The sequence below is a fragment of the Cynocephalus volans genome, chromosome 6 (assembly GCF_027409185.1).
Source record: "Cynocephalus volans isolate mCynVol1 chromosome 6, mCynVol1.pri, whole genome shotgun sequence".
NCBI classification, from domain to species: Eukaryota; Metazoa; Chordata; class Mammalia; order Dermoptera; family Cynocephalidae; genus Cynocephalus; species Cynocephalus volans.
Genome location: NC_084465.1, coordinates 86,747,414 through 86,760,866, shown reverse-complemented (window position 1 = coordinate 86,760,866; position 13,453 = coordinate 86,747,414). Strand labels below are relative to the sequence as shown.

The following is a 13,453-nucleotide window of genomic DNA, read 5'->3' as shown; positions in this document are numbered from 1 at the left end:
AAAGTATCAGCCTCCATCACCAGCTAGCCAACATACTGAAAAATTGTAGCACTTGTCCAGCAATCTAGCAACTTTTCCTATTGCAAGTGTCACAGTCTAATTATTCAATTTCAAAAAGTATTTTAAAGACAAGAAACTCCTTCCTTAACAATTCCAAGTTAAACAAAATTTCAAAGCAAACCATTTTTTTGCATAAAGTATCTTTTATTTTTCACAACCTGAATAACAAAGACACAACTCAACTAGTTCCAGAGCATTTCCAGATTTTTTTTTAATTAAACAAACTAAACAACATTTTTAAAAGGAACATCTGTAACAACAGCAGGATACTAACTTATCATTCAAAGTTGGCTTCACCATTTCTTGTCTTTCCCTTATATTTATCCAAGTTCTCCATCTTTAATTCTTCTTCCTTTTTATATTGGGTATATTCAATATCTTTTTCTGGGTTTGGAATTGATTTTCCCTTCAGTAGCAAAAAACATTCAGCATTCAAAACTTGCTCAGCAGTTATTGAACTTCTACAATGTATCAAGCTACGGAGGAGGGATTTGACATTATCATCCTGCAAACAAAACAAAAACAAAATCAAAACAAATGAACAAAAGGACAATCTTGTAATGAAAAAGGAGGATCCAATTCAAAAACAGTTTTGGTCAGTGATACAGAGCTAAAATCAAAATTTTCTATTTAGATTTTTAAAGATTCCTATCAGGTTTTACTATTTTTTATTAGAAAGGGATACCTCCAGTAATAAAACAACAGAATTGAATTACAGGGAAAAATGTAAAAGGAAAAAAGATAACTACACCTAAAAGTCTCTCTCAAAAAAAAAAAAAAACACGTGAAATACCAATAAAGTAAATTTTATGACTGCCTCTTTTCCATCTTTTATAGGGCACGGGTCAGAGTTTGACACTATGAAAATTTCACACCGCGACTCCTCTGCCTGGAAGGGTAACCACCTTCACCTAGTCAACTGTTGCTGGTCTCAGTTTTGAAGTGAACACTTCTGGGAATCCTTCTACCACCACTACCATTATCATCATCATTATGGGAGCCAGAATTTATTATTAGCCACTATTTCAAAGAGCATTATTCGTATTATCACTTGTAAGCAACCTGATGATCTATGATGTTGCTGTTCCATTATTCCCATCTCCCAAGGCACCTTGGTACGCCTTGTATTTGCCCCCTATGATTGCTCCAATCAGAGCACACATCACACCGAATACAAGTTATCTGTTTCCTGGTAGTGTCCTCATTAGACTTTAAGATTCTTAAGGTCATAAATTTAGTTTATCACTTCATCCTCAGCAACTAGCAGTGTCTTGGATATAGCAGACATTCAATAAATACCTGATAAATGAAAGAATGCAACATCCATACTGCACTCTACAGAATATGTTTTTAAGCATATTTAAAGATAGTATGTTCACTAGGTATAAACTTAAGTAAAAAAATTACAAAATGTAAATGAAAAAAATAACACTTGCCCTTCAAAACCACAAAAGGAGATCTGGAACGAATAAAATTCTTATGTTCTTGGACAAAAAAAAAAGACTCTCAGCACAAATGTTTCAATTTTCTCTAATTTATAAAATTTACATGATTCCAATAAAAATACAATCAGTTTTTTCCTTGAAACTAGGCAAGTTAATTGTAAGACTCTTTTACAAGAATAACAAGCAAGAATAGCCACAAAAATTCTGATAAAAAACAGCAATGAGGAAAGAACTAGCCCTACCAAGTATTAAAGAATATTGCAAAGCCTGTTTTAATTGAGTGTAGCACTGAGATATGAATAAACAAACCAACAGAACAGAATACAAAAACTAAAAATATACCTCTACATAAGTGAAATTTTCTACCCAAACCCACTGATCAATTTTACTTTGACAACCAGACGCCAAATCATATGATACAATCAGATGTGCAAGGTATCACCTATAAAATATACTTGCTGTAACAACTGAATTTATTCAAGCCTCCATACCTGCCAGGTTTTTTATAACTGTAAAAAAGAGAAACATATGAAATAATACCATAAGGATGCAATCGACCAATTCCAAAATGTGGGAAATAAAAGTTTCTTCACCAAATACATGACATGGAGAAAAGAAAGGAGGTGTACGGGAACTTTACAATCAAGAGAGATTTAAGAGGTATATTAACCTGATACATGTGGTCTTGTTAAAATCTTGATTTTGAAAAACACAACTTTTAAAATATATTTGAGAAAATTAGGGAAATTTAAACATAACATTAAAAATTATTGTTAATTTTATACAGTGTGATAATGGCATAATAATTTATGTTTCAAACTAAACCTAAAGCCAGCAGAAGGAAGGAAATAATAAAGATTGGAGCAGAAAGTAAGAAAATAGAGAGCAAAAAAACAATAGAAAAAAAATCAATAAAATCAAAAGCTGGTTCTTTGAAAAATATCAACAGAATTGAGAAAATTTATCTAGATTGACCAAGACAAGACAGATGACTCAAATTACTAGAATATGAAATGAAAGAGGGGACATTACTACTACTGATCTTACGGAAATAAAAAGGGATTATGAAATATGAGGACTGACCAGTTAGCTCACTTGGTTAGAGTGTGATGCTAACACCAAGATCACAGGTTCAGATTCCTGTGCCAGCCAGCCACCATAAAAAAAAAGTAAAAGAAAAAGAAAATATGAGCAATTATATGCCAACAAATTAGATAATGTAGATGAAATGAACAAACTTCTAGAAAGATACAAGCTACCAAACTGCCTCAATAAGAAAGAGACAATCTGGATAGTGAATATCACATCTGAATTATGAATATGAATTGTGAATATCACAAATGAAAAGATTAAATTAATAACTACCCACAAAGAAAAGCCCAGGTCCACATGGCTTCACCAGTGAATTCTACCTAATATTTAAAACATTAAGGGCCAGCCCGTGGCTCACTTGGGAGAGCGAGGTGCTGACAACACCAAGTCAAGGGTTAAGATCCCCTTACTGGTCATCGTTTAAAATAAAATAAAATAAAATAAAACATTAATATCAATTCTTCACAAACTCTTCCAAAAAATAAGAGAGGAGGGAATAGTTCCCAACTCATTCTATGAGATCAGTATCACTCTGAAATGAAAATAAGATAAAGACATAAAAAAAGAAAACTACAGACTAGTATCTCTCATGTATATAAATTTTAAAATCCTCAACAACTTGAATCTAGTAACCAAATACTAGCAAACAATATCAAGCAATATTTTTAAAAGATTGTACACCATGACCATGTGGGATTTATCCCAGGAATGCAAGGTCAGTTTACCATTCTGAAGTTAACTAATGTACTACAATGCAACAGAATAAAAAACAAGTCACATAATCATTTTAATTGAGGTAGGAAAGAGCCCAATACCCTTTCATAATTTGGAGGAAAAAAAAACTCAACAGAATGAAATAGAGGGGAACTTTCTCAACCTGATGAATTGGCAATCTATGAAAAAACCCATAATTGACATCATATTTAATGATGAAAGACTGGATGCTTTTCCCCCTAAGATCAGGACAAGGCAAGGATGTCTGCTCTTACTATTTCAATTCAACACTGTACAAGAGGATCTAGCCATTTGGTCAAGAAAAAAAATAAAAGTATTTTATTTTTTAAAAAGACTTAAAATAAAAATATTTCTACATAGCATGGTCTTATATATAAAGACTAAGAAATTCACTAAAAAACTACTAGAACTAATAAATGAGGTCAGCAAACTTGCAGAATACAAGATCAATATACAAAAGTCAATTGTATTTCTATACACTTGCAATGAATGATCTAAAAATTAATTTAAGAAAAGAATTCCACTCACAATAGCATCAGAAAAATAAAATACTTAGAAATAAATTTAATAAAAGAAGCATAAAAGATATTCTAAGAAAACTACAAAATATTGTTGAAAGAAATTAAATATCTAAATCAACGTAAAAACATCCCATACTCATGAATCAGAAGACTTAACATAGTTATGGTGGCAATACTCCCCAAACTGATCTACAGATTGAATGCAGTCCTTATCAGAATCTCAACTTACTTCTTTGTAGAAACTGACAAGCCAATTCTAAATTCTAAAATTCATATGAAAATGCCAGGGACCTAGAATAGACAAGACAATCCTGAAAAAGAACAAAGTAGGAGGACTCACGTTCCCCAATTTCAAAACTTACTACAAATCAGCAAATAATCAATGTAGTACTGGCACAAGGACAGACAGATCAATTGAATAGAACTGAGAGTCTAGAAATAAATGTATCTATGGTCACCTAATTTTGACAAGGTGCAAAGACTATTCAACGGAGAAAGAACAGTCTTTTCAACAAACTGTGCTGGGACAACTGGAAACCACAGGCAAAAGAAAGAGGTGGGCGGATGAGGATATAGGTGGGTGATAGCTAAAGAGTATGAAGTTTCTTTCTGAGGTGATTAAAATGTTCTAAAATTGACCATGGTGGTGGCTGCACATGTCTATGAACATACTAAAAACCACTGAGTTATATGCTTTAAATGGATAAATTGTAAGGTGGATGAGTTATTTCTCAATAACTCAAAAATAACTTTAAAAATGACTATAAAACTTTATTAAAAGGTATGCCATATTTAATTGAATTTAAGACACATTAAAACAATAAGGAAATTAAAATACTGCCAATCATACTATGAACCATGATAAAAAGACTTTGATTGTAAGATACATCCCAATTTCAGAGATATTAAACTGTTAAAAGTAATAATAAAATCTGTCTTAGAATCAATGTGAAACAGTAAAAAGTAAAATAATAATAGAGTCCTAAATAAACAAAGTATCATTTTCCCAACCACAAAAATATGGTATCATTAAGCTAGCAATTCTCCTTCCAGTTAACCTATCAATTCAACATAACTCCAAAGTCTCAGCAATGTTTTTCAGAGAACTTAAGTTGGTGCCAAAATTCATTTGGAAGAATAAAGTACCAATAATGGCCAAGACAACATTGAAGAAAAAACTAAGGAAAAAAGCCAAAACTCTTTCTAAAGATACAGTATTTACAACAGTACAGTACTAGCACATGAATCAAAAAACAAATCAATAGAACAGAATAAAACCCAGAACAGACTCATATATGGAAACTTGGCATAGGACAGAGTAGGATCATTTATCAGAAGAAAATGACAGACTATTCAATAAATGGCACTGGATGAACCATCTGTCCACATGTAAAAACATAAAATTAGATCTTTATTTCATATACCATACACAAAGATGATTTCCAGAAGGATTAAAAACACAGGGGAAGGGATGGAGGAAAAAAATGGGTCCAAGACATGACAGATGAAGAACATTCACCAGACAAAATATAATGAAGCAAGATTCATTCAACAAATATTTTAATACTTAATTAAAATATTTTAATATTTAATTGAAATAAGTATTTTATATTAAGGTCCTACAATGTATTAGGAACTGCTATAGACACAAAGGACACAGTGACATGTAATACAAAGTCCCTGCCCTCACTGAGCTTACAGATCATATATAGTGACATAACATTCTTAAACTTAATAAAACAACAGTCTATTCTTGAAAGGATAGATACATACGTAGACTTTTCTGAAAAGATTCACAAAAAACTAGCAATAACTGTTGTTTCTGAGGAAAGGAACTGGGTATAAGTAACTTTTCACAGTATGTGCTTCTTTTTGTACCTTTCGAATTTTGCATCATACATATGTTAACTATTTGAAGAAATTAATCTTAAAATAAACAGAGTTGTACAACAGTGAAATGGGTTACCCTGAACTTAAGCAAAGGCTGAATGTCATCTGCTGAGGATATTATTGAAGAAATTCTTCTGCAGAATGGGAATGGTGAATTATCCTCTAATAACTCTTTTAACTGTGATTCCACAAATTTATATTTTTCTCCACTGTGGTATGGCATCTATAATGTACAGAGTACAGTGCCTTGACGTGTTTGATAACTATGTGTGATCTCAAAATGTAGGTAAAAGCGATCCTATTCCCAGCACTAATGGCTGCCTCAGATCATAGAAGCAAATACCACCCAAGCCAAGGATTCTTATAATTTGATATCCATGAGTAGCCACCCACATTAAACAGAGACTGTGTATGTATTCACCTTCATTATACATACACCTACCAGTGTGCCTAGCACGTAGGCAGCAGGTTTCACCATATGGTAGGCAGACTTGTAAGATTGCCCCCAATGGTCCCAGCCTCCTGGTATTCATGCCCTTATGTAATCCCTTCCCCTTGACTGTAGGCTGGACCTGGAGAACTGCTTCTAACAAAGATAACAACAAAAGTGATGGGATGTCATTTCTGTGATCTGGCTATGAAAAACTGTTTCTGTCTAGCTAACAGAGTCTATCTATTGCCTTCTCTGCTTATGCTCTTTTTGATAAAACAAGCTGACGTGCTGGAAACATGGGCAAGAGGTGAAAACAACTTCTGGCCAACAGCTAAAGAAGAACTGAGGCCCAAAGTCAACAAACTGAAAGAAACTAAATCATATGCGCTTGGAAGCATATTCTTTCCCAGTCAAGCTTTAAGATGACTACAGCCCAGCCAACACCTTGACTGCAGCCTGTGAAAGAAAACTAATACTCAAGAAGTGTGGCAAAGCTCCTAAGCATCATTCCTAAGGTGTGTTTTTTAAAAACAAATTCATGGGATATTAGTAAGTATTATAAGACAAACTATTTCTGTGGTCAAATAAGTTAGAGGACAATGGAATCAAACAAAATTATACATATTTCTTTGTTGTACCCCAAGCTATCAAAATGGTGTGAGAACTTTTAGAGTCTGATCATTATACTTTTATAGAATCTTTTACTATCACAGTTAATCTCTTAATATCTAGTCATACTGTTTTCTCTCTTTCTCTGCAGAATTAAAAATCAGCTTCCCCCAAAGTACTTTTTTAATACTCTATTTATAGATTTGGGTTATTTACTCGTTCACATTTCTAAATTGTTAATTTCATTTTCAGTGCTGCAATCCTTGTAACCCCAGCACCTGGTTCAATTCCTGCTACAGAATAGGTACTCAAAATATGTTGGCATGATGCATATATAAATGACAAAGCAATCTCAATGACACAGATGAATGAAAAAGAAAAGATACAGTTTGGTGCTTATAAAAAACTAAGTTATACAAAAACCTTAATTTTAATATAATATCTTGGAACATACAGTAAGCAATATTTTCCTTAATTATTACTTAGATTATTTATATAAATTGTGTGACAAACACACAACCCAGCAGTATTAAGTTAATTATCTGCAAGTGGTGTAAGTAGGGCACTTGAATTATCTTCAATACTTCTTTACTGTGGATACTATTTTGGATTCTTACAATAATTCGAGGAAATTTTCAGTCAAATACTTAAGTTTACATTACTGCTACACACCAATTCCACATGTGTCAAACCAGTAAATGAGCAAAAGGTCACATACCAAATGAAATTGGTCCACTTTCGGGATTCCATCTTCATTTGTCTTTATTTCCTGTTTTTGAACAGAAAGCTGTAAAAGAAATAACAAGTATGAATAAATTATCAATATATGAAAATATTGATCCTATAGAAAAGTCAAATCTGGAACTATGCAGATCCTGGTGAGTAGACAAGTGCTTGCTTAAAGAAAGCACATTAACTCTTGCAGGGTAAAAAACACTTTCATAATAATTACTTGTCCACAACCAAATGGTTCCTGGGGCTGTAAGAGTATCAATCAGAATTGAGGTACACATTATAAATACCTTAATACTTCTTCACCTTATAAGCAAATGTGTTAAAACTTAGTAGCCTATATCATGTCGGCTTTACCAATACTCAAAAACTAGGTACAAAGAATATAAATCAGGCAAGTTTCTTTCCACCTTAATACTTAACCTGTGTTCAATAAACAGAAGCTAAACTTTAAAAAACTATTAAATATGGAGAACTTCTTATACACAAACGTATTCTGAGTCCCACGTATTCATCACCATACTAACAACCATCAACCAACAGCCACTCTTGACCTATGCACAAACCCATATATATTATCTTTGAGGCAAATCCTATGCATCTCATAATTTCGTGTGTAAATATTTTAGTACATGGCTCTAAAAGATAAAATCTTTTACTTGGACACAATTACATCATTACCACAATAAAAAATTAGAACCTTTGAAACCAAAAACCGAATTTTCAAGTTTTTAATCACTCAAAAATATCAAATTATTTTACTTTTTTTACAGCTTATTTAAATCCAGATCCAAATAAGTTCTACACATTGCAATTAAAAAATGAGCAGTGGACTTTTGGTCTTTTCCTCCTCCTCCCCACTAACTACAACTATAAAACCTGGAAATAACATAAAATATAACCAAAGGAAAACTCTGAAAGCTCAAAAGAAGTCAAGCTGATTAGAGACCCCAGAACTGGAGGAACAACAGAGTTACAGGGAGTCTTATGACCCACCCCCATCCCACCCAAAAAAGAAAATAACCCAGGCCTGATATTTCCCAACCCCCAAGACAGCAACAGAAAAGAGCCTAGGTAGGTTGATTTCTCGCCTGAATTTAACAGGATTGCCACCAACACCACCAGGTAAGCCCAGGAGAAACACCAAGGTGTTTCAATTGGAAACCTCACTGTCAACAAGCAGCCAGGGAAAGCACTCACTATCCTCAGCAGCACTAGCTTTCCCCACCTGAGACACCATGAGTGCGGAATATACTATAAAGCATATGCACTTCACAGGGCCTGGTTTTCCAAAGCCTTGCAGTTTCAAATACTGACCTTGCAAGGACAGGAAATTTTCCCCAAGCTAGTGAGTCTTTGTTGCAAGATAAGAATTGTGGCACAGCAGTTTGCTGGCTCAAAGACAGACTAGTTACTGATTGTTATGTAAAGATACTGAGAAATTGCTGTAAGATCACTTAATTGTCTAATGGAATGTCATCTGACTTGTTTCACTGAAAGTTACCAGCCTATATTGTTAAACTATAACCCCACCTATGTTCTCTTCCTGTAACTTCCTGGTCTGGAAAATAAATGCAGGAAGAGAACACCAATTCGGGGTTAACTTCCCAAGGAAGGGTTGCCTCTCACTGGAGGGTCCCAGGGAAGTTAACCACTTTGGGGCTTCTCACTGCTCAGAAGAGATGGGGTTTGAGTAATCCTTTGCAGCTCCATCACCTAGGGGAAGTGGGGTGACAAATCTGTGGGGGGCAAAGCAACACATGAGGCCAAGGGCATCAACAAGAGGAAATCACACCACAAGTAGATAGTCTGTTAAGTGCACTCTGACCCCTATGAGCAAGGGGATCCTGCCATAACAAACAGCTGGCTCAGGAAGTATTCTCCATCTGCCATAGGAAGGGGGGGGATCCTGCCACAACAAGCACCCAGGTCACAGAGCTTCATCCCATGGATCAGTGATTCTACTCTCATACTTACAAGCACCAGACAGTTCAGACTTGGGAAGCTCTTTTCAGTCCCTCAAGCACCATCAGCAAGGACCACTTGTGGCCCAGCAGCATGCAATGACACATGCAGATCAAAATATGATCAAAAAGGCTCTGAAAATTAGACTGCCATTAAAACCACAGTTCACAAAGTAGTCCAGAACTCTGTGTTAAACCCAAAGTAGGGTGACTACCTGCTAAAATAAAAATTTCAATAGGACCCAGAATCTACTAAAATAGTAGCCCTAATGTCCAAGATACAATAAAAAAAATCACTCATCATACAAAGAAACAGTGAAATTACAACTTCAATGAGAAATTGCAATCAACACCAAGATGAATCACATGTTGCAATTATCTTACAAGAACATTAAAGCAACTATCATAAAAATGCTTCAAGCAAGCAATTACACATGAGCCAGGGGGGGTGGGGGGTGCCTGAGGGCCTCAGCCATGCCCCCTGCATGTCCACTTCCAGCCCAGCTATGACTACTGAGCCCAGCGATGAATACAGAGCTGCCACTGGAAGCACCCCAGGCTCCTGAGCCAGAACGAGGGGGTTGCCATGGGCCTTGACCATGCCCACCCTTCTTCTTCTTCCCACCCTGTCCCCTCTCCTCCTCACACCCAACTGCTCCACAACATCTTAGACTGTAAAAAATAATAATAATAAAAAATAATTTTTTTAAAAAAAGAATATTTGATGACATAGAAGAATGCTCAGAATATAAACTTAGATGAAAAGGGCACAAAATAGTAGATAAAGTATGATTAATTTTATGTTTTCACTTACATATTAATATTTGCAGTTTTTTTGGTTTTTTGGGGTTTTTTTTTTGGTCTTTTGGTGACCGGTAAGGGGATCGCAACCCTTGGCTTGGTGTTGCCTGCACCGCGCTCAGCCAGTGAGCGCACTGGCCATTCCTATATAGGATCCAAACCTGCGGCGGGAGCACCGCTGTGCTCCCAAGCGCCGCACTCTCCCGAGTGCGCCACGGGGCCAGCCCTATATGCAGTTTTTAATAGTAAGAGGGAGTGCTAGAAGAATACAACTTTCCTGGATGATGGAATTACAAGTGATCTTTAAATTCTTTATAATTCCATTCCATATATTCCAAATTTGCTACTATGATCATTTGCTATTTTATAATAAGTGCTATTAGTAAAAAGAAGTTCATGTTTTTAAGGAAAACTCAGAAAAAATAAAAGCAAGAATAAACTTCAATCAAAACTTTTTTTAAAACAATTATAATTTCTCTAAAGAAAATGAAAAAAATTAAAAATCTCAACAAAGAAAGAGAAGTTACAAAAAAGAACCACATGAAAAGTATAGAACTGAAAAGAATAATAACCAAAATTTTAAATGGGCTAAATGGGTTGAATAGAACAGAGATGACAGAAGACAGAATCAGTGAACTTCCGAAGAAAAGAACAGAATTTACTCAGTCTTATTAGAGAGAAAACAGACTGAAAAGAAACAAATAGAGACTCAGGAAACTGTGAAACAATAACAAAAATTCCAACTTTTGGAGTCCCAGAAGGAAAGGAGAAAACTAATTGGGCTAAAAGAGTATTCAAAGAAACAATAGCTGAAAAGTCCTCAAACTTTCCAGAAGATAAGAGAAGATGAGCAAACCACAAATAGAAAAAACTAAAAGAAAGAAAAAAATTATGAAACTTCTAAAAGCTACAAAGAAAAAATCTTGAAAGCAACCAGAGAGAAATGAAACATTACCTACAGAAGAATACCAATTTGAATGACAGATTTATCATGCGAAACTATGAAGGAGGAAGAAGCACATTTTTCAAATAATAAAAAAAAAAGACTTTCAATCACAAATTCTATACCTAGAGAAACTACCTATCAGGAATGAAACTATCTATCAGGAATGAAGATATTTATCAGGAATGAAGGTGGAATCAAAATGTTCTCAGATGAAGAAAAACTAAGACATAATCATAAACAATACCTAAAAGAAGTACTTTGAATAAAAAGGAAAAGGTTTTAAAGAGTTTTTGAGCATCAGGACAGAAGAAATAACAACGGAAAGAATAGATATATGAGTAAATACCAAACATTATCCTCATGAGTTTTCTAAATCGTATACAATGACTGAAACAAAAGTTATAACACCATCTGATACTCAAGAGAATGATATTTAAAAGTAGGGAGGGTAAAGGAACCTAAATGAAAGTAACATTTCTACACTTCATTTAAAGTGGTAAAATACTGATACCACTAGAATGTGATAAGACACATGTGTATATTGTAATAACCAGAACAACCACTAAGAAAACTATAGAAGGCAATACATTCAAAAACACTGTAAATAAATCAAGACAGACTCTTAAAATTTTTTCAGGTAACACACAGGAAGGCAAGAAAAAAGAAACAAATAAACAAGAAATAGAGGAAACAAACAAACAAAACACCAAATAATAAAATGGTAGATTTAAACCTTAACTATAATTACCCTAAATGTACATGGTACACAATTAAAAGGCAGAGATTGGCAGAGTAAATAAAAAAATATGATGCAACCATATATTACTTACAAGAAACTTACTTCAAATTCAACAACATCAGTACCTTTAGAGTAAAATGATGATGAAATATATACCATGTAAACATTAATTTTAAAAACACAGAAATGGCTGTATTAATATCAGATAAAGTAGAGTTCATAGCAAAGAAAATTGGTACAAAGAAGAACATTACATAATGATAAAAGGATCAGATCAATCTACCAGGAAGACATGACAATCCTAAATATGCACACACCTAACAATAAGGCCTTTTAAGATAGAGCTAAAAGGAGAAATAGACAAATCTACAATTATAGTTGAGGACTTCAACACCCTTCTCTCAGCAACTGATAGAACTACTAGACAGAAATTAAGCAAGGATATAGAAGATCTGAGAAACACAGTTAACTGACAGTAATTTACATATACAGAAAACTCCACCCCAAAATAGCAGAATTCACATTTTTCTCAAGAGCCCATGGAACATTCAACAACACAGACCATAACCTAGCATAAAACAAACCTCAATAAATGTAAAAAGATGGGATCATACAGAGTATGATCTCCTGTCATAATGGAATCAAACTAAAAATGAATACACACATACAACAAGAAACCCTCTAAATGTATGGAAAAATCACAGTTCTAAATAATCTATGCACCAAGGAGGAAGTCTCAAGGAAATTAAAACATACACAGAATAGAACAAAAATATAACATACCAAAATATGTGGGATGCAAGTAAAGCAATGTTTACAGGGAAATTTATAGCATTATAATGCTTACATTAGAAAAGAGTAAAGGTTTTAAAACAATAATCTAATTTCCTACCTGAAAAAACTAGAAAAAGAAGAGAAAAATAAACCCAAAGCAAACATATTAGAAAATGGTAAAGATTAATAGCAGAAATCAATAAAACTAAAACAGAAAAGCAACAAGGAAAATCAATGAATCAAAGTGCTAGTTCTTTGAAAAGATCAATAAAACCCACAAACCCTTTAGCAAGACTGGCAAAGAAAAATAAGAGAGAAAACAAATTACCAATATCAGGAATGAACCAGAGGATATAACTACAAGCCCTACAGATCAACAGACAATAAGTGAAGGCTACAAACAACTCTGCACATATAAAAAGTAGTTAACATAGACAAAATGGACCACTTCCCTGCAAAAACACAAACTACCACAACTTACCAAATCTGAAGTAATCTGAATAGCCCTATAATAAGGAAATTGGATTTGTAACTTTAAAACTCTCAAAAAAGAAATCTCAAGGCCCTGACAGTTTCATTAGTGAATTCTACCAAATATTTAAAACAGAATTAACACCAATTCTACAAAATTTCTTTCAGAAAATAGAAGAGGAAACATTTTATGGGAAGCAATACCCTAACACCAAAACCATAAAAAAAAAGAAACTAAAAC

At 33.9% G+C, this 13,453-nt stretch overlaps 1 protein-coding gene across 2 annotated transcripts in view; it reads right to left on the bottom strand.

Moving 5' to 3' along the window:
- Positions 1 to 337: 337 nt before the first annotated feature.
- Positions 338 to 13,453, bottom strand: part of STK31 (serine/threonine kinase 31) — a 90,335-nt gene continuing 77,219 nt past the window's right edge. The window contains exons 22-23 of one of the 2 annotated variants that reach the window (XM_063100826.1): positions 7,504 to 7,572; positions 338 to 565 (exon numbers count right to left, since the gene is read on the bottom strand). In XM_063100826.1, coding sequence (XP_062956896.1) covers positions 338 to 565; positions 7,504 to 7,572 — 297 coding nt within the window. The remainder of the gene's footprint in view (positions 566 to 7,503; positions 7,573 to 13,453) is intronic. The other variant, XM_063100827.1, reaches the window with a different exon arrangement.